This window comes from Macrobrachium nipponense, chromosome 38 (genome assembly GCF_015104395.2).
Source record: "Macrobrachium nipponense isolate FS-2020 chromosome 38, ASM1510439v2, whole genome shotgun sequence".
In the NCBI taxonomy this organism is placed as follows: domain Eukaryota; kingdom Metazoa; phylum Arthropoda; class Malacostraca; order Decapoda; family Palaemonidae; genus Macrobrachium; species Macrobrachium nipponense.
Window position 1 is genome coordinate 18,244,193 of NC_061098.1, and position 21,536 is coordinate 18,265,728.

Below are 21,536 nucleotides of genomic sequence, written 5' to 3' on the forward strand. Positions count from 1 at the left end.
GCACTACTCCCTTACGGGGGCAATGAGTGTGATGCGGTTACATCAGCAATGGAATAGTCCTCAACGTGACTATGCAAACAAGATATAGGTTCACAGGCGCACACATATGTGCGCACAATTATGCTATCGTGCAAGGGGGTGAGGGGGGGTGGGGAGGAGGGGGGGGGGGGATAATCACTGCATTCTGTAAGACACTACCTGAACTCACCGGGAGTGGCTAATAGTGCATATTCATGCACGACCTCTCCACCATGCAACGGAAGACAAACCAAGATGGTGATCCAAGCACAATACGGGGTTGCAAACGTGTAAAATGTTAATCCAAACAAATTAATGTTCATGATCCTTATATTTTATGATATTCACTTTGTTTTTTTGTTTTTTTTTTTAACATAAAGCAGGTTCATTAAGCTTATACTATGTTGCACAATGTTTTACTTCTTTACTCACTTCTGAAACTCTCAAATGGAGAGGAGAGGGATCCCAACACTGCAAGAAACATCAAAAGTGTCAGTCATCTGCATACTGAGGCAACAGTCGTGTATACTATGTGGCTTCAGAGCAAATATGTTTTCATCTACGGACAAACAAAGCCGTCCACCAGGGGGTTTGCCCATTTTTTGTTAGAATACACAGCTTACTTACAAGTACAACATTTATCCAAAACAAAAATGGCCCCCCTATCAATGGAAATAAAGCTACGATTACACCCCGGGTGGCATGGCATGAATGTGACAGTACCCAAAAGGCAAGCGAGTGTTTTCAGCGGCACACTATGATGGCTTCAGCTCTGGTAAGCTTTGAGAGGGAATACCCAATGCAAATGAGAGGATGTTAGTGCACTACCATGAGAAAAATAGGAAATTTGAGAATATAATAACTTTATAGAATAACATTTTTTTTATTCATGACTATTTCAAGCCTTCCTGATACAATTTAAAATATGACCTCAATCACCATCTGAACACTATACATGTTACCGAGTCTATCAAAACGATACTTTTTTTTTCAAGATACATATTCTTTGATTCTTTGGAAGGGACAGGCAAGTGACGAGGTGGACCAAGTTCTGTCAAAGAAGAAGAAGAAGAAGAAGAAGAAGGAGAAGAGAGAGAGAGAGAGAGAGAGAGAGAGAGAGAGAGAGAGAGAGAGAGAGAGAGAGAGAGAGACTGTCACCCAACTGTAAAGGGCTTCGGGGCTAAAAAAAAAAAAAAAAAAAAAAAAAAAAAAAAAAAAAAAAAAAAAAAAAAAAAAAAAATCTATGTTAGATGAAATATATCCACATCTTCCCGGGTTTATTACCCCCAAATCAGTCATTTTTGAATAATCATAACTGACCTTTCCCCAGTTGAATTGTAATGATAATACTGCAAGTCCTAGATGCAAAATACACAGTATTAGAAACTAATGTATAACTAAGCACACAACTCAACGAGGGTAAAACGCCAAGAACATTCTCCAGACGAATACAGCTACTGTAAAAAGGTAAAAATACAAACCTCTAGGGACAAGTTAATGACAAATCATTTTAATTACTCATGACACGTACACTGACAATACTAAGTATATTGGCAGGACAGGATACTTATCAACCAGTGCTGGGGTACGGAGATTAAACATCTAGTACTTCACCAAGTTAATCAAATCAACTTCTTCAATACGGATATTAAGGTTCCTTCATTCTTAGGAAACCATAGTGGCACAGTCATCGTTTCAGTTTTTTTTTTTCCTTCGCTTTTTACTGGGTAAGAACCGAGCCAATTCTTCCGACTGAGCACGATTGCATATCGGATGACATTCCGATCCTATTTAACGAGATAAAAATGGTTAAGTAAAATGTTCAAATGGTTTATCAGTTCCCTGGGCTGCATAAAGGAATGTGCAAGAATCTACACCATTTTTTTTTTTAAGTGAGACGCCATGGGAAAAAACGTGGCCTATAAGAGAGATAAACTTCAGGCCACAGTCTTCAGAAAGCATTACTCATCAAAGTAATCTTGCCAAGGAGAGAGAGAGAGAGAGAGAGAGAGAGAGAGAGAGAGAGAGAGAGAGAGAGAGAGAGAGAGAGAGAGAGAGAGAGAGAGAGAAACTATTTCGGAAGTAAAAGTTAAGTTGATGAGTGAGTCACTTGAACGACGTGAATGGCCATGTCTGGTAAGATGAATGATTATTATTAACCACAGCATCAATTTCACGCTGCTCTTCCTTTCTTTCTCTCTACAGCGTCGACATCTTTATTCTAGAAATACTGATGATGACACTGACGATGCCAATCACTAGAGAACGTGCGCCACCACAGCCTTCCGGTTAATCATTCACGTTAAGCTTCATAATAATTGACTTACTAATGGTCTCATGAAGTTTCGATATGAGATAGTATCAGATTTTGGAAAATAATTACAAACAGTCCAAGAAAACTACACAAATAATAAATCAACTGAATGGTGGTGAATATAAAATAAGTTGAACTAATCGATCGTGCGTCACCATAACAGTATACTATATGTACTCAGAAGAAAGCAATTAAGTTTATTTTAAAAACAATCAATTCCTGCTGTGTTTTCCTTTAGCACTGAAAGCGATAGGAGGCTGATGCTGAATCCTCATCCTGAACTTTAGGAGCCACTCACTGGTTAGGGATCAAAAGGCTGGCATGAACACTGGGACTCTTAAGGAGAACATGTATCCGTAACGGCACTTTTATTTTATTATTTTTCTTTTTTAAACCAATGTAGCATCAGCTCCTTTTGATATCAGGGGATACCGGTTTCCTAGTTTCTACAAGGAAGAGAAAAATAGGAGAGATTTTGCCATCCCCATCATTCTTAACCTTGAAATAGATCTACATCAAGATCCTTGATTCCAGAGTCGAAAACGTCACCACTATGCTATCCCATACTGGAACTATATGTTAGGATTGTATGGTTGGTAGCCCAAATACTTACCATACCAACGTCGTTCAACTTCGCTAACATTTCAGACTGTTATAATATCCTGTGGTTTTCCATGCAAAAGAAAGTCAGGTCAATGGAGGTGTCAAAACAACGTTAATCCAAAGAGATTAACTACTCAGAAGTGACATTTAGGTGATGTTCTGGATCTCCGACGTAGAAGGTAATGAATGTATACCACACCAGGTTGGCTTAGGATGCAAAAACAAAGGGCGGCCTTTTTGAAGGGTTCACAGGGTCCATGCTGCATATCTGGCTCATAGAATGGGATTCGTGAGGAGTGATTTCACATTATTGTCCAACTGAAGCAAATCAGCTAAGATGAACTTCGAGCTGCTTTTAGTGAAAGAAGGGGGAACTAGACGTGGACCAAGGTCTCGACAGGCAGTTATTGCAAAGGCAAATTGAACTCATACAGTTAAAACTCATGATTTAAAACTTGTTCTTTATTTTAAATGGGTGGGCAAGCCTACATATTCTTTCTTTTCTTTGGGAGGGTGGTGGGTAAGCCGTTTGGTCATAGAATTACTCACTTCTGACGGTATGAAAGGAATCTGAGAAAAATCTCTGGGCTGCAAGAAATAAGTAAGATAAAAGTTTGTCAGTAACATTAACAAATGCAGGCAACACTCCTTCGCCACGTCCTCCTCCTCCTACACAAAGATCACTACATAATTAATCACAACATACTTACAAGTACAAACTGTTCACATTGGCGGTTACAAGGGTCACAAGTCTGAGTTCCTTACTATTGAAATCAATACTACTGAAATAAAGTCAAAAGTTTTAAAAAATGCCCAATCAAGTGAAAGTTTCACATTAACCTTTTAATGAGAAGTAAGCTATTTGTGTTTAAGACCCAAGACACCATGGAACTACATGAAATTTCAGAATAAAAAACAAGTAGAAGATATGGAAAACTGAAAACAAACTGTCATAAAAGAGTGCATGTCATCAAATGAGTAACAGGTTCCTAACCATAATTAGAAGTCTGAATATCTTTGCACCAAGGAAAAAAAAAATAAAAGCCAAATTGAAAATACGAGCGAAACCTTACATTATTTACTAGAGATGAAAAACAAAGCTCTTCTCTGCATTCCTTACCGAGGTAAGTTTCCATCGTGTTACACTGAATTTCCCGTCAGTACCTACGTCTAATTTCCAGTCACGCATTTTCAAAGCTGATAACACGAAAAATGCATTTCGTGTGTCACTGGTTACTGCAGGCAACGAACGAACGAACACTGAATGACATCACAAGACGAAAGCAGAGAGAGAGAGAGAGAGAGAGAGAGAGAGAGAGAGAGAGAGAGAGAGAGGCCTGAGTTTCGACGACCTCGGGATTAATCCACACAACTCCGACACCGAAAATACATATATAAGACGTAAAAAAAAAAAAAAAAAAATGTTATACACACACACAGGCATCCGACTTTCAAGATGCCTCCTTCACATGCTGTTACACAAAATTTAATCAGAACGCGAAATCAGAGGAATGCATTTCTGGTGATACAAATTTATTTCTCGATATAATGTGGTTCGAGTCTTAAAATAAGCTGTAGCTGGGTAACCAATTGGTTCCTAGCCACGTAAAAAAACATATATCTAATCCAGGGGTGTCAAACTCAAATCCTTTCGAGGGCCAATTATGCACTTGGATATGGTCTCGCGGGCCATCAAAGATTTGGTAATTACTTATTTCTTATGACTCATGTATTAAGATTTGCAACAAAAGAGCCTTATTGCCAGCAATTATAATATGAAATAAATTACTAAATTATTGTCATATGAATGAAAGGTATAACTTATTATTTCTCGTTTTAACAGTTTAGTAACTTTAGTTAAATTTTCCTCAGTTCTAACAGTTATAGTAGCTTGAGTTGAAAAATTTCTTGGCACTCGCGGGCCATGAGTTTGACACCCCTGATCTAATCCTTCGGGCCAGCCCTCGGAGAGCGGTTAATCAGCTCAGTGGTCTGGTTAAAATAAGGTATACTTAACTTTTACACAAATCACACTGGAAACTGCATCAATACTCCAACACGTGACCCTGGTTTAAAATGCAAAAAATATATATAATTACCGGGTAACGTAACATTCCATTCCACGTGGAAATTTAGCCGAAATTTAGACGTTAATACCCTATTGGTTACATAGATACTACATATTAAGTATTGTTATCGAATTATATCAAACACCTTAATAACCCAGTAATACCAATTGTTCCCAGCAATAATATATAAAAAAAGTAGTTTGCCATCAAACACCATATCAAGTTAAAAGGACGAGGATTCGCGCAAACTATTTTCAAAAAGGCATTACCCCTAAAGATCAAAGTAATTGTTTCTATAAGGCATTACCCCTAAGGGTAAAAAAATAATAACCTCAAAGTAATTAGTTTCCATTAGCCAAAAATCACAGGTACCTTAATTAACACATCCATTATATTTTGCATGATTTTGGAGAAAAAAAAAGCGCCAAAGTTTCTTCAGCGTAATCGAGTTTTCTATACAGCTCTATTAAGCTCTCAGCCACAGCCCACGAGACTCTCCCTGGCGCCCATGAAACTTTCAGCCACGGCCCAGTGGTGGCCTGCGTTGTTGGATTTAACCTACAATAAACTATTTACTTCCTTGACTCCGTCTATCTGTTCATATATATAATAAAAATAATAAAATCCGATTGGATCTATCTAGCTTGTCTGTCTCGGGTGGGGACGGGGTAGGTATGGAATCGGGAGGGTAGGGGAGACGTGACAAATCCACCCTCCTCCTGAAAACCAGTTTGTCCGCCCAGGTAGGGGCGGAGTAGGCAGTGGAGACATGACGGGCAGCGCCGGCTTCCAGCGCAACATAGCGCGTGTTATCAAGCTCGTAAAGAATAATACCTAGGAATACAAACTAAACGCCACCAAAACAATATGAGCCTCCGGAGAGGTAAAGTTCACATTGACGGGTCGGGTCAACTCTCTCTTTCTTTAGAATGCGTGTGGCATTGACGACTCCATAAATTAAAGTGTGATAAGAAAATAACCAGACACTCACATGAGAGAGAGAGAGAGAGAGAGAGAGAGAGAGAGAGAGAGAGAGAGAGAGAGAGAGAGAGAGAGGGGAGAGGTTGGCAGGAATGTGGTCGCGAAGCACGGAGGCCAAATACGAAGTTGAGTAGTGGAGGAAAAAAAATTATTGGAGCTATTTGTTTATTCCAAACCCTTTAAGGTATACGTGTTATATTACTTCAGATCAAGGCCCTCAGTATGCAAGAAAACGAAAGCTAAATTAAAAAAACTGGATATATATATATATATATAATATATATATATATATATATATATATATATATATATATATATATATGTATATATATATATATATAATGTATGTATGTGTGTATATATATATATATATATATATATATATATATATATATATATATATATATATATATATATATATATATATGGCAGATAGCTATTTTTTGTCCTTCATTATATTACTGGGTCTCTCTGCCTGCTGGGATTCTGGACCTCAACAGATATTAAATCCAGTTGTTCCGACGGCCAATGCTTCTTTAGGTCATTCATATCGATGTCCGTTCGAGTATTAAACCTACTGTTCAGCCATTCGCGGCTCCTACTCACTCTCTAGTGGTTCTCAACCTTCTTTGGCCCATGCACCGTAAGTAAGAACGTCATTTCAGTGCCCCTCACCCCTTTCCACACGCTTTTCCAAAAATGTCTGCCTCAAAAGGCGCATTCCTCCAAATAATATCCAACAAAATACTAACAGAAACATGCAAGCTAGCAGAGGGAAAGCCCAGCGTGACCCCTCTCAGTAGTACGGACCGATGCCCACTGCGTTTTGTGGGGTCCTAGAGCCCGTTTGAGCCTGCTAATGTGGTCACAACCCCAACCCCAAAAACGTGAGACGAGCTATTTTCCAAAACAAAGCTAAGTATATCTTTGTTTAACCAGACCACTGAGCTGGTTAACAGCTCTCCTAGGGATGGCCCAAAGTATTAGTTTTTTTTTTTTTTTTTTTTTTTTTTTTTTTTTGTTACGTGGCTAGGAACCAATTAGTTACTTAGCAACGGGACCTACAGCTTATTGTGCGATCCGAACCTCGTTATATCGAGAAATTAATTTCTAATCCTCAGATATAAATTCCTTTGATTCCACGTTGGCGGAGCGGGGCACGAACTCTCGCTACCAAATCATTAGGCGAGCACGCAACCCACTCGTCCAACGGGGAACTTTTCATAACAAGGACCGATGAATTCATTCGTTATGTGCAAGCGTTTCTCTTATTCTTTCGGCCCTTTTCTAGAGCATGCTGGAAAACAGCATTCAGTTCCCAGTCCCATCTAGCTCCACATATAGGCAATGAATAAATAAAGCAAACATTAATAAACAATACCTGTAAAGCCGTATATTCTGAAACACATCATTTAAAAATATGTTTTTAACTTAATTTTTCTGTACACAGACTTTCAAAGAAATGACCCTTTTTATTAAGCCCTTCTCTTCTTCCGTGAGGTCGCATACGGCACATAAAGTTCGAATAATCACCCTGTATGGTCCTACAGGGTGTCCATAAAGTCCAAGTACTATTACAAACATTTATTGCTCAAAAACCATATAACATAGAGTAATGGAGTTTTTTTGTAGAATGATGTGCTCTGAATATAAACTTGAGGAAATGTAGAACATTCTACAAAAAACTGCATTACTCTATGTTGTATGGTTTCTGAGCAATAAATACTTGTAATGGTACTGAGACTTTATGGACACCCAGTATTTATGCATATCAGTCATGCTGATGGTTATAGCCCTTGAGTACACAAGCCAGACAAAAAAAAAAAAAAAAAAAAAAAAAAATCCCACTCGAGTTCTCGAAATCGCTACCGGCACAATCAAGTTTATTCCAGTCACACAAAACAAACAAAAATGACGAGATATAAACTGATATTTTACAAGGTGACTGCAATACCGAGGTATAATTATAAACCATTATATCAGCCACATGGCAATCATATGGCTGGGAGCACGCCCCATTCATTCCAAGTACCCGATGCCATGCTGGTATGCGGTAGTCACCACTGAATACGGCTACCGTAAATTACATACCACGTGGTTCAACAGCAGTGGATGCCAAAAGCTATTCGACTTGGGAATTCGCAAGTAGATGTAATGAGGAAATCGCAAAATTGTCTGGTAATTCATCAGAAATAGAATGTAAAACAACAGCCTCGAAAAAAACGTAACGAATGACTGTTGGCTATAGCACTTATTTTCAGACAAGACAATTATCATCTTAATACTTTGTAAAAGGAATAAAGAATTATATTTCATGTTCCAGAACACTGAAATAGTGACTGTCGCCACCTCCTTCGGCAGCCTCTGGTTCTGCCTCTTTTCTTAGCTTCCCTCTGTTTGTCATCTTGGGGCCGATGATGTTACACTTGCTTTCCAGTGGTGTGCCTTTCTAACGGAACTAGCAGATGAGAAAGTAATCTATGTGGGACTACACAAACTAGCTTTCTGCGTGAGTTCAGGGCAAGAGCTTTGAAACTTTATCTCTGCAAGCGTACTTCCTTAAAATGGAACAAGTCACTCACATTCTCGAATAGTTCTTTATAAAGGAAAAGCAAGCTTCTGACATTACTCTTACCAGTAAGCAGTGCATATCATCCTCGTATTATGATGATGATGATATCAATTTCTGCTGAATACTCGATGGCGCAACCAACTAAAACAAGTAAAAAATTGCGCCGAAGCAATAGTTTTCTGTACCGCATATAATGCTGTACGAAACTCTCAGCCGGCATTGGTGGGCGGTGTTGTTGCATTACCAGACCCACGATCATGGCTAAATTTAACCTTGAAGAAAATAAAAACTACTGAGGCTGAAGGGCTACAATTTGGTATGTCTGACGATTTGAGGGTGGATGATTAACATACCAACTTACACCCTTCTTGCCTCAGTAGTTTTTAAGACCTGAGGACGGACAGAAAAAATGCGGAAAAAAGAAGCTTGGTGCCAATGATTATGTTAAAATATAAGGGGGACTTGATGACTTGGTACACCTCCTGAAGAGAATAAATCAATAAAACTAAAATGCCTAAGGGCAACTAAGAACCCAGAAGGAAATGAACATCTTCCTCACTTAACACGAGAGAACTGGCCGAAAAAAAAAAAAAAAAATTCCTCTTCCTCTTAACAATCTCGATATCTACTGTACACGTTACTGAGAGAGAGAGAGAGAGAGAGAGAGAGAGAGAAGGAGAGAGGAAGAGAGGAGAAGAAAAAAAAAAAAAAATTTTTCAAGGTTACACACTGAGAGCTTCTTTTGGTTGAAAAACACAGTTGGGAGTTTTGACTGGCTTCAGGGACAACCTCGTGTGTTGTTTCTTTCTTCGTTGGTTTAGCTGTAAGGGAAGCATAATACCTCCCCTTCGCAACTCGACTTATCCTGACATTTCAGTCTTAATATCAGATGTCATTCCATACGCGTCGAGAGTGCCATCGTTCCGGGCCATATCAACGTGGCAATCCAGGGGCAAGTGAAGGATGTACTGCATATTTTGGCCCACTACAGCCAAAACTAAACGATGTATTTAAGTGCTATTTATACGCTTCGATAGAAAATTGAAGATGCTACAGTCCATATTGGACTTTTTTTTTTTAAATCATTAAGATAAAACAATACTAAATGCACTGTAATATAATAGCAGAGCTGGAAAGATACAGTAAAAAATATTTTATTCTTTTGTACCACTGTTACAGAATTCACAATATGAAAAGAAATAGTTACAAATAGTTCCATAATAACAATCATAGTTCTCGTAACTCATTACACATGAAATGGATAAGTGGCAATTACAGGTGACAAAGAGCAAAGAAACTAGGCATTATTCACCAAGGGCAGGTGCATATAAAGTATATGTGAAGATTTCAGGAGGTTCCAGGATACAATCTCAGTAACGGGCCATAATTTATTATAAAAAAACGTTTCACGGTGCATCATCAGTCATCTAAGATGATACACCGTGTTTTGTGTGCAAAACGTTTTTTTATAATACATTATAGCCTGTTACTAAAAGATTGTATCATGGAACCTCCTGAAATCTTGCTATATTGCCGTCTGGAGATACTAAATATATGTGATAGTCACAACCCTTCGACGCAAAAAAAAAAAAAAAAAAAAAAAAAAAGTTTGCCTGATTATTTGCTAGCATTGAACAAAAATAAATCTGCAAGTAAGAATTGTGTTGCTATATGGTATAATAAAATAATAGTTGCATAACTAAAAGCAATAATTCAACAAAGTTACAAATAAAAATAAATATTCTTAAAATTTAGAGATTTCGCTAACAGTCACACTGTATTTATTTGTCACTTAACTAGTACTTTGCTCGCCTTACAGGATTGTTGACCCCCCTACTACTCCACCCCTCTATTCGCAATATTGCTTTAGTCTGAATTAAAAATATGACAGGTAGATGCTCTTAAAAATAAAATTGTTGAAGTAAATAAAAAATCTCCTAGATTTAGTTCATCAAGATAGTGAAATTGCTTTTGTGCGCAAGATAAATAAAATTATAATTTAATGCACAATGTCTTCTCAAAAGAACAAACAAAATAATCTTGAAATAAATGATAATATTTAGTATCATAGGGGCATTTCAACTAGACACAGGCATGCATGCATTAAAGGCTTTATGGAAGACAGAAAAAAAAGATTGGCCTAAAGACGGCTGAGAGAAAAAAAGAAACTGGGTACCCGAAGTTTACATTAAAAAAAATTACTTTAAAAAATCACTTTCCGTCTTCTTCTTCTTCTCCTTCCAAAAAAATAAATAAATAAAAAATAAAAAAATAAAAAAAATCACTTTCCGTCTTCTTCCCTGTAGGCTGGTTAGAAAATTCAAGGTCCTGTTACTTACGTAGAAACGTATTGTATAATAATGATGATTCAATTTAACGACGTTACCATCACAAACCGATTTTATGAAACAAAAGACACCAAGGGGGCGTGGCTAAAAAAAACTTTCAAAACGCTTCCTACCTAAAAATGAGGGCGTGCGGACAAGACGTTCCCAAGCCATTAAACGAGAGAGAGAGAGAGAAGAGGAGAGACAGAAGAGAAGAGGAGAAGAGAGAGGACGAGAGAGAGAGAGAGAGAGAGAGAGAGAGAGAGAATTTCTCCCCTTCTCAAGACGGATGAATGGCGGAGGAGTATTCTTGATGGAAAGTAATTCGTTATCCACGGTCGTTACATTAATCACGTCTCTTGCTGTGGTTAGGTTGACCACCTGTTGGAAGCGTTTCAATGGAGGAGACGTCGTTTATTCAGATCAAGTGTTTTGCTTCAGTCGACGGCCTTTTCTATTCGAAAAAGCAGATTATTCAGAGGCGGTTTCGATACCTTCACCTAACAAAGACCTGGTGTAAACAAAAGAGAATAAATTTAATACCTTCATCTAACTCAGACCTGGAGTAGGCAAAAGAAAGAAGAATAAAAAAAATGAAGGAATAAACGAAAACGGAAGCTATGAAGGGGAGAAACAGAAATAACCGAAGAGAATTTTGGTATGATTTACGTTCAAGGTGAGGAAAATATTACCAATAAACATCGAGCTCTGAGGAAGAGACTCTCCTAGTCATCTTCAGTTTGCTCCACGATGCTACAAAACACAACAGATGTAGAATTTAGCTTAGGCCAAAGGTTAAGAGCTGGGACCTATGAGGTCCTGTCAGCGCTGAAAGGGAAACTGAGAGTAGAGAGGCTTGCAAGGTGTGACAGGAGGAAAACCTCAAAGCAGTTGCACTATGAAACTACTGTTAGGAGAGGGCGGACTGGAGAGCAAGATGGAAGAAAGAGATTAATAGAAAAAAGAGTACAGTAAAATGCATGAAAGAGGTTACAGCTAGGGCCCGAAGGGACGCTGCAAAGAACCTTAAATAATGCCTACCGTGCACCGCATGAGGTGCACTGATAGCACTAGTACTCCCCTACGGACTAAGACGCTGCAGATACCAGTGAGAACTATTGAAAAATTAACAGGACTTGTGCCTTGGCACAAAACCGACGTCACAGCGAGGAAGAACAAGGCGATGCAAAAGTGATCGCAACACCTATAGTAGACGTATATCGTTCGACATCAAGATGCAAGACAATACAAACAAGTCTACCTGCTTGCTCGGAGGAGGCCCAAATACAGCAGACGCCTCTGCTGGTTGTAGACTGCAAATCACTCCGCGATACTCGCCCTTGAGAGCAAGGGGGAGGACTCTGTTTCCAGGCCAGACCAAAATTCCAAAATTTTTTTTTTTTTTTTTTTTTTTTTTTTTTTTTTTACATATTTTTTTTTCAATCCCCCCCCCCCCCCCCAACCCCCCCCCCCCCCCCCCAACACAAAACTCGTTTTAAGCAGATCCGAATAAACACCACCAGACACGCGCACAGAAGAGGGTAAACAACAAACCTGAGTCAAAGCATGAATGCAATGGGTACGAAGGTTAGGGAAAATAACCACGAAGCAAGCATAATATACGAATCAATTAATGCATTCTGAGGATGAAAAGCCAAAAAATAATTAAAAAAAAATCGATTCCAGTATAGACCAGCATACGCGCTTGTTAAAAACGACTGAACAAAAGCAGTATAGTTATACTATATATATATTATATATATTATAATAATATATATATATATATAATAATATATATATATATAAAACGACTGAAACAAAAGGCAGTATATACAGATACTAGAATATATATTATTATATATATTATATATATATTATATATATATATATATAAATAACTTGGCGAGGACAAATATGTATAGATATCTAAGAGAGTAAGGAAAGGAAACAAAATAGGACATAGAAAGGAAATAAAACAAATATGAGGGCATGAAATTAAAGTGAGGGTAGGGAATAAGCTTAGTAAAAATAACTTGAGAAGTGAGAGGGCGACAATCATCACCTTTCGTGTAATAAAAGGTATAAAAATAGGACGTAGAGCAAAAAATTTAAGAATAAAGGTTCCGCAACTCAGTAGAAGACAAGATAAACATGAAACGATAAGAATGGCGGCAAACGCAAAGAACAGAGAGAAGACTAAGACACCGGATAAAGAAAAAAGAGAGAGAGAGAGAGAAAAACAACTGAGGGAGGAAACAGGAGAAAAGGACAAGACTCTCCCCCCCTTAAAAAAAAAAACATTAAAGGGGAAATGATCAACAGAAGAAAATAAATAGTGGGAGGCCTATTCCTTCCTATTTAAACTGACCTTGAAGCTTAACGAGTTAGGGTAAATAAATGTTAAAGGTCACGAGGAGGTCGCCAAGGTCACGCAATGCCCGCCCTTACAGGATGGCAATCCTCAGCCCTCTCTTCACCCCCAACAACCTCCGACCACAGGTACTTGCCAACCCCCCCAACCCCCCAACCCCACAATCCTCCCTCTTCTTTCTTCAATGTCGATGACCCTGGGAAGGGGATCCTTCCTAGATCCACTCGAGAGGAATACGTCTTGAACAGGAGGGAAGAAAATCCCCAAGAAAAAACATAAAAAAAAGAAAATAAAAGCTGGAGAACTCCGATGATTCAAAATCATCCTAAGGTAGTCTTAAATACAAATAAATAATACCCGTTTTCTTTTGGAGAAGAGTATTAAATATCTAAAAAGACACGGTTGAATTCGCCTTGCTCAACAAGAATACAATGAAGAGGAGGTGAGGCAGAGCGGCGGGTGAGCATTACTGAAGCTTCTCTCTCTCTCTCTCTCTCTCTCTCTCTCTCTCTCTCTCTCTCTCTCTCTCTCTCTACTGCTACCTTGATTTCTCACGAAAAAGATGTTATCGGAGAAATGAACAGTCACGCGCTGTCGCCTATAAAATGTTTCAAAGCTTATGTCAACTGTTGGCCAAGATAGATAATTAAAAAAAATAAAAAGTATCACCAAGCGTCACATTAATCAAATAAAAAATGCAGGTGGGTTCTCGTATCATTTAAGAAAGGGACCTCAAAGGGGGCGCAAGATTAAATTAAAAAAAAAAATTTGTACACGTTCACCTCACATTATCTGAAGAGCTTGTTCTTGGGCCACAACTTAACCTCACCCTTTCGCTGTTCTTTTCCCATTCTTTATCGAATCTCTTACGTTTCCCTCCTACATCGTTTGTTCCTCTTTATATAATATATATATATATATATATATATATATATATATATATATGTGATATATATATATATATATATATATATATATACACACACACATATATATATATATATATATATATATATATATATATATATATATATATATATAGATATAGATATATATATATAAAATAGTGTGTGTGTGTATGTGTGGAAGCAATTACAAATCCTTAATTCTGCAGTTAAAGTACGAACGAGGTATTTAAGGTAGTTCTATACATACTTTTCGTGACACATAAAACTTACATGGAAACAAAAACGATGACGTAAAACTTCATATAAAGGAACAAATACTTAGTCGCCCCATGTAAAGTACGAACACACTATACACTCATAATTATTAAGTCCACATCATTTACAGCAACAGAAATATTCATAAAGGTACGTGATATTTGAATAAATGTTCTCACTGGAAATAAACATCGTTATAATGCAGTCAAAACAAAAAAAAAAAAAAAAAAAAAACAAAAAAAAAAAAAAAAAAAAAAAAAAAAAAAAAAAAAAAAAAAAAAACAAGTTAAGAGTTGCCCAAGGGTTAAATGTAAGTAAGTAAGTAAGTAAGTAATAAGTAAGTAAGTAAGTAATAAGTAAATAAATGTTTTGCTCTCTCTCTCTCTCTCTCTCTCTGCAATATATATATATATAATATATATATATATATATATATATATGTATATATATATATATATATATATATATATATATATATATATATATATATCTATGTGTGTGTGATATATATATATACAGAGAGAGAGAGAGAGAGAGAGAGAGAGAGAGAGAGAGAGAGAGAGAGAGAGTACTATATGGGACACAGCCTCGCATTCGCCCCGTCTTATTGCCCCTTGCAAAACAATGGTCAAATTGCAACAATGCAAAAGCTCGAATGTAAGCCACAACCTCTCGGTCGTCATTTGATACGGACCCACCACCGCCGCCTCCGCCACCTCCCAACACCCCAACGCCAAACCCCACGCACTCCGACTGCTTGCCAGACCCAAGGTCTATAGAGATACTTGGCCAGATCCACCACCCCGAACAAGTAACCAATTCTTTTAGCCTTGCCCCTTGTTCTGATGTTTTCCTTTTGCCTTTATTTCTGGTGATAGAAGTTCACTCTCGACGTGGTTCGGAAGTCACGTAAAGCCGTTGGTCCCGTTGCTGAATAACCGCTGGTTCCATGCACCGTAATAACACCATACAAAACAAAACAAAATCTTGCCTTTATCTCTGCCTTCGCCAGACGGCCTAACTCTCTTGTGAATTTTTCCTCTTAATTTCTTCATCAATTTATGATGAATCCAGGCTCCAGAATGCCCTGCGAGAGAGAGAGAGAGAGAGAGAGAGAGACTCTTCATCAGTTTACAAGTAGTTACAAGGTCTCAGAGACTTGTTAGTCCATCCGAGGAGGCATCGTGTGCTCAATTTTCTAATGGAGCAGGTTTTACTGTGCATTTACAGTGTCCTAATGATTTTATCTAACTTTCTTTTAAGCTCTTCCACACTGTTGCTGTTTACAACTTCTGGTGGAAGTTTATTCCATGTGTCACATATCTTGTATGTAAAGAAGTTCCCACAATGGTATGTTCTAGTTTCCATCCATTATTTCTTGTCTGGTTTTCGTTTAATGTAAATAGGTTACTGTCTACTTTTGTTATGCCTTTCAGTATTCTAAATGTTTCTATTAGTTGTCCTCGCAATCGTCGAGTTTCTAAGCCATACATTTTCAGGCTCTCTAGTCGCCTTCGGTAACCTATTTGCCTGATGGATGGAATTAACTTTGTGGCTCTTGCTTGTACTCTTTCTAATCTATTTATGTCTTTTCTTAGTGTCGGTGACCAAAACTGTACTGCCTATTCAAGATGGGGACTAACTATTGATGTGTAGAGCTGCAGCGGTTTCCTTGTTTCTGTATTTGAACTGCCTCTTTATGTATCCCACTAGTTTCTGTGCCTTCTTTTCAGCTTTTATGCACTGTTTTGTGAATTTTAAGTCCTTAATAATAAGACTCCAAGGTCCTTCTCTTGTTCTACACTATGTATGTCATTCCCAAGCAGCATGTAGCTGGCATGAGGGTTGTTTGTTCCTATTTGTAACACTTCGTTAAAAGGCTTTTGCCATTTTTTACCACTCATATTTTCATGAGATCATTTGTTAAACTTTCCACTGCATCTGGGACTGCTGCATTTACACCTAAATTGGCGTCATCTGCAAATTTGGCTATCCTGCCAGTTAAGCCTACATCAATGTCATTAATGTAAGTAGCAAACAAGAGACGGCCAAGGACAGAACCCTGGGGAACTCCGCTCATTACATCTTCCCATTCTGATTCTTCACCATTTATTACGACTCTGTTTTCTATAAGTTAGCCAGTCTTCAACACAATCTGCTGTTCCTCCTATAATTCCGGGTTACAGATGTCGTGAGAGAGAGAGAGAGAGAGAGAGAGAGAGAGAGAGAGAGAGAGAGAGAGTTGTCTTTATCCCTGCCTTCGCCCGATGGCATAACTCTCTGTGAATTTTTCCTCTTAATTTTTTCACCAATTTATGATGAATCAGGTTACAGAATGTCCTGATTGAGAGACAGAAGTTCCACCCTGTACCTTGAGTGTCCTACCCTGTGTGGATTTCAGTATGTTTTGTTGCCTTGACTGAAAACGAAAATGTTAGAAATGGCTTTAAGATTGCATAGTATCTCCATCTAGTTAGAAGTGAATTTTTTTTTTTAAATAAAGTGTACCGTTATTGGTTGATTTGTGATGGCTGAAATAAAGTAAAGGAAAACTTTCCATAGGTATAAGGTAATGGGAGTAAATAATAATAATAATAATAATAATAATAATAATAATAATAATAATATTAAAAAATAATGGCAGAATTCACAGAATTGATTTTGTACAATATTCTTTCAATTCTCCTTATGATTTTCCTTTCTGGCACGCTGGTATTATAAAGCAGCTGTCCAATGTTCATCGTGCTGTAGGTCGTCAACGGAAATTTCGGGCGGGCTGGTGTTATCAAAAGCAAAACTGGTTATCAGGGACAGGCTGGGGTCGTCAACAGGTATACAGGTGGGTTTCGTAGGTCGGGAACAGGCCGTAGTCGTCAGGGGTCTATCCGGTATTTCTTGTTATTTCTTCTTTTTCTGGTTTTCAAGGCGTCTACATGTTTCGGCCACCTCGTTTGGCCATCTTCGGGACGGGATCGCTGAGTGCAATGGTCTGTGGCAGATGTATTTCACGCTATTTATTGCATTCGGTTGGCTTGAAGAAACAGGTACCTCACTTTTCATTGGGCAATACCTGTGACGTCACGAGCGATGTCATCAGGGGGCCCGTTGCTGGTTGGCTGTCCTCTTCGTGGGCGGAGCCTCCCATCCTTATTGGTGATGGTGGAGGTCCCCTCGAAGGGCGTGCTACCAGGTCGTCCTCAGGGCGAGAGCTTGAGCTGCGATCACCCTCAGGGTTACTAGGGACGTCCTCAGGATGAGAGCTAATGCTTCTATCATCCTCAGGATCCCTCTGGTGCGATGGTGGTCGTTGTGGGGCGGTGTCTGCTGTTCTCCTGACGGCGGTGGGGAGGAGGAAGGTCTCCTGTGTGATGTTCAAACTGGGCTTCTCCCTCCCGATGTGCAGCGCTTCTACGGAAATGTGAAAACTCATAAACATGGAAACCCTTTAAGACCTATCATTAGCCAAATACCAGCACCCACATACCACCTTGCTAAACAACTAAATACTATTCTCACCCCCTACATCCCCAGCACACATAGTTTGAAGTCGTCTGCGGAGTTTCTGCAAGCCTTAAGATCCGCGCCCCTGGAGGCAGTATCGCACATGATGGATGTAGAGTCGCTGTTTACTAACGTTCCTGTAGATGAAACCATCGAAATGATCCTTGAACGTGTCTACAGAGACCCATCCACCGACCCGCTAAAATATCCCCGAACACGCCCTCGCTCTCTGCTGGAAAATATGCACCAAGAAGGCTCCCTTCATTAACCACCATGGCCATATGTACTTACAAATCGATGGTGTAGCGATGGGATCATCCCCCCTCGGGGTCCTGTTTGCGAACTTTTACATGGGCATGGTGGAGGAGCGTGTCTTTAGGAGCATTAGGAAGCCACCTATATACGTAAGATATATAGATGACACTTTCATCCAAGCAGGAACGAGGGAGGAGATCGAGGAAATACGTCAAGCCTTCCACACCAACAGCCGTTTACGATTTACCATCGAATATAGCCGTGATGGCCGTCTTCCCTTCCTGGACGTCCTGGTTGAACAGAAGGAGGGTGCGTGTTCGCTACACGGGTTTACACGAAGCCCATGAACCTGGGAATGTGTCTGAACGGCGAGAGTGAATGCCCTGAACGCTATAAGGACACCACCATCAGCGCCTACGTCAGGAGAGCTCTTTCCCATTGTTCAACATGGGCAGACACCCATAAGGAGATGGAACGTGCAGCCCAGGTCCTAGTAAACAACGGACACACCAACCGAAGCATCCAGAACGTCTTCAGGAAGAGCATGGAAGAATGGTACCTACAGGAACCCCGCCGGCCCAGGCAGCAAAAATTAATTTTTTCTACAAGGGGCACCTTTCCATCGGCGGTATAAAAGAAGACGAGCGAGCCCTACGGGAAATAATCAGGAATCACGTTTCCCCGACCGACAACAACAAGCAGATCAACTTGATCATATTTTATACAAGTAAAAAACATGCAGTCTTATTATGAAAAATAACCCCGCACCGTTGCAGGATCCCTTGAGGAGGACGAACGTCATTTACAGATACACGTGCCCAATCCGAGGATGCCTCGGAACTTACATCGGGATGACGTCAATGCGCCTCTCCAAGAGGATCTCCTGTCACGCGCAGGAAGGAGCGGTATTTAATCATGCAAGGACTGCCCATAATAAAAGAATCCGACGCAGCGACATCGTCGTAACTTCGAGGTTATCGACCAGGCACCCGATCAATACGTCGTTTTGCGAATCTTAGAAGCGCTGCACATCGGGAGGGAGAAGCCCAGTTTGAACATCACACAGGAGACCTTCCTCCTCCCCACCGCCGTCAGGAGAACAGCAGACACCGCCCCACAACGACCATCGCACCAGAGGGATCCTGAGGATGATAGAAGCATTAGCTCTCATCCTGAGGACGTCCCTAGTAACCCTGAGGGTGATCGCAGCTCAAGCTCTCGCCCTGAGGACGACCTGGTAGCACGCCCTTCGAGGGGACCTCCACCATCACCAATAAGGATGAGGCTCCGCCCACGAAGAGGACAGCCAACCAGCAACGGGTCCCCTGATGACATCGCTCGTGACGTCCACAGGTATTGACCCAATGAAAAGTAGAGACCTCGTTTCTTCAAGCCAACCGAATGCAATAAATAGCGTGAATACATCTGACACTTGGCATATGAATTAGCCAATGCAGCAGCCATCCTCTCCTCCCTAGTCAGAAAGAGGATCAAGGGCAACCTGCTTACATGGACAAAAGGATACATGCAAGACAGAGAAGCAAGAGTAGTGTTCCAAGGCAGAATGTCAGAATACTACTCTCTTGAAAACGGCACTCCACAGGGGGGCATTCTAAGCCCCTTCTTATTCAATGTCCTATGGAAAAATGTAGCCTGTCTCGAGCTACCACAAGGAGTAGAGGTCTTCATATATGCTGACGATGTTTGCATCGTCAGCTCGGCCCTCAAAGACAGCTCCAAAAGATGCAAGAAGCCTTGCAAAAACTTGAGGACAAGTGCACACAACTGGGACTCAAAAATCAACAGAAATAAGACAAAAGCCATGGCAATCAAAACATGATCAAAATCCACCCACCTTCTACTGAAAGGAGACGTCATAGACTGGGTGGATAGCTACACATATCTGGGAGTCTGCATTGCAGATTCACTATCTCCTGAGAAGCAATACAGCTCCTCCAAGCCAAAACAAAAATAGGACTTAATGCCCTAAAGAAAAATCACATCATTGCAAGAAGGTGCGACATACCATCTGCTCAGGAGGTTCTACATACAAACCATCAGAGCACAAGTAGAATACGCAGCACCAGTCCTGACAAATCTCAGAAAGGATCAACAGCAGAGGCTGGAAGTCATCCAAAACAACGCAATGAGACTTATACTTGGAGCCCCAAAAGTGGACAAGAATTTGTCTCTTGAGGGCAGAGACACAACTGCAGTCTCTCAAGCACAGGATAGGCCAAAGAAATATTGCCATTCTGTGCAAAACCATCAGAAACGACAGAAATGGACCACAACAAAACAAAATGCAAGCGTGCATAAACTTGCACGAAGAACTAGACCCGCCAAAAACCTATGCGGGCAGTATACTCCCAGACACTGAGAGAACTGGGTATGCAGGACACAGTGAAACACATAACAAAGGATGTCCCACCTGAGGGTATACCAAAAACCACCTCCTGGGTCGAAGACCCAATCCGGTATAACTTCACAATACTACCGGCAAACAAAGCACTGTGCACAGCAGCACAAATGAAAACTGCAGCAGAAGAAGCAATCGGGAACACAGCAGCTGAAAACATATATTACACTGATGGCTCAGTTGACACAGAAGCTCCAGCAACTGCAGCAGCAGTGGCTACACAAGACTTCAAAGGAAGCTGGAGGCTATCCAACAATGCCTCCATACTACAAGCGGAACTATGGCAATCTTAAAAGCCTTAGAAAATTCCAATTTAAAAGAAGGACACACAACAGTGCATATTGACTCCAAAGGAGCAATACTCGCTATCAAAGCGACAAATCCAAAAGAAAATGTGACACTGATAACAGCCACAAAAATCATTGGCCAATTCACATCAAGCTGCTGGCAGGAGAGTCAACACTAAACTGGATACCCAGCCAGTGGGAATCCAGGGAAATGATGAAGCTGACTTCCTTGCCAAAAGTGCCCTCAGCTGCAGTACAGTAAGCATAAAAGTGCAACCATCCATAACACACCTAAAGGAAATGGCAAAAAGCTATGCCAAACTCCAAGAAGAGAGTGAAGTACGACGTCACTACCTACAAGAGTCAAGGACGTCCAAGTGGTATGTGGATGTCACAAATCTAACGCCGCATGGCATCACAAACAAACCACTAGAAAATCTCAGTCATCACACACAGATTAAGGCTAGGATACCTCTGCACCTGGCAAATGATAGGAAATGAGGGCAGGTTATGTCAGTACTGTGACCGAGAGGCAATCCAGCCCCTCGAACACTACCTACTAGACTGCCCAGAGACACAATCTTACAGATCAAACCTAACTGAAATAGAGCTGACACCGGCACAGATCACCAGACACATCTTAAATAACATAGGGA

The 21,536-nt window shown here is 40.0% G+C and overlaps 1 protein-coding gene across 1 annotated transcript in view; it reads right to left on the reverse strand.

Annotated features, from left to right (window-relative positions):
- The window catches only part of LOC135209764 (stromal interaction molecule homolog), a gene marked incomplete in the record, with an annotated part of 256,094 nt that overhangs the window by 116,649 nt on the left and 117,909 nt on the right, over positions 1 to 21,536 (reverse strand). Inside the window, 2 exon segments of the mRNA XM_064242549.1 lie at positions 451 to 489; positions 3,485 to 3,523. Of these exon segments, the coding sequence (XP_064098619.1) occupies positions 451 to 489; positions 3,485 to 3,523 (78 nt within the window).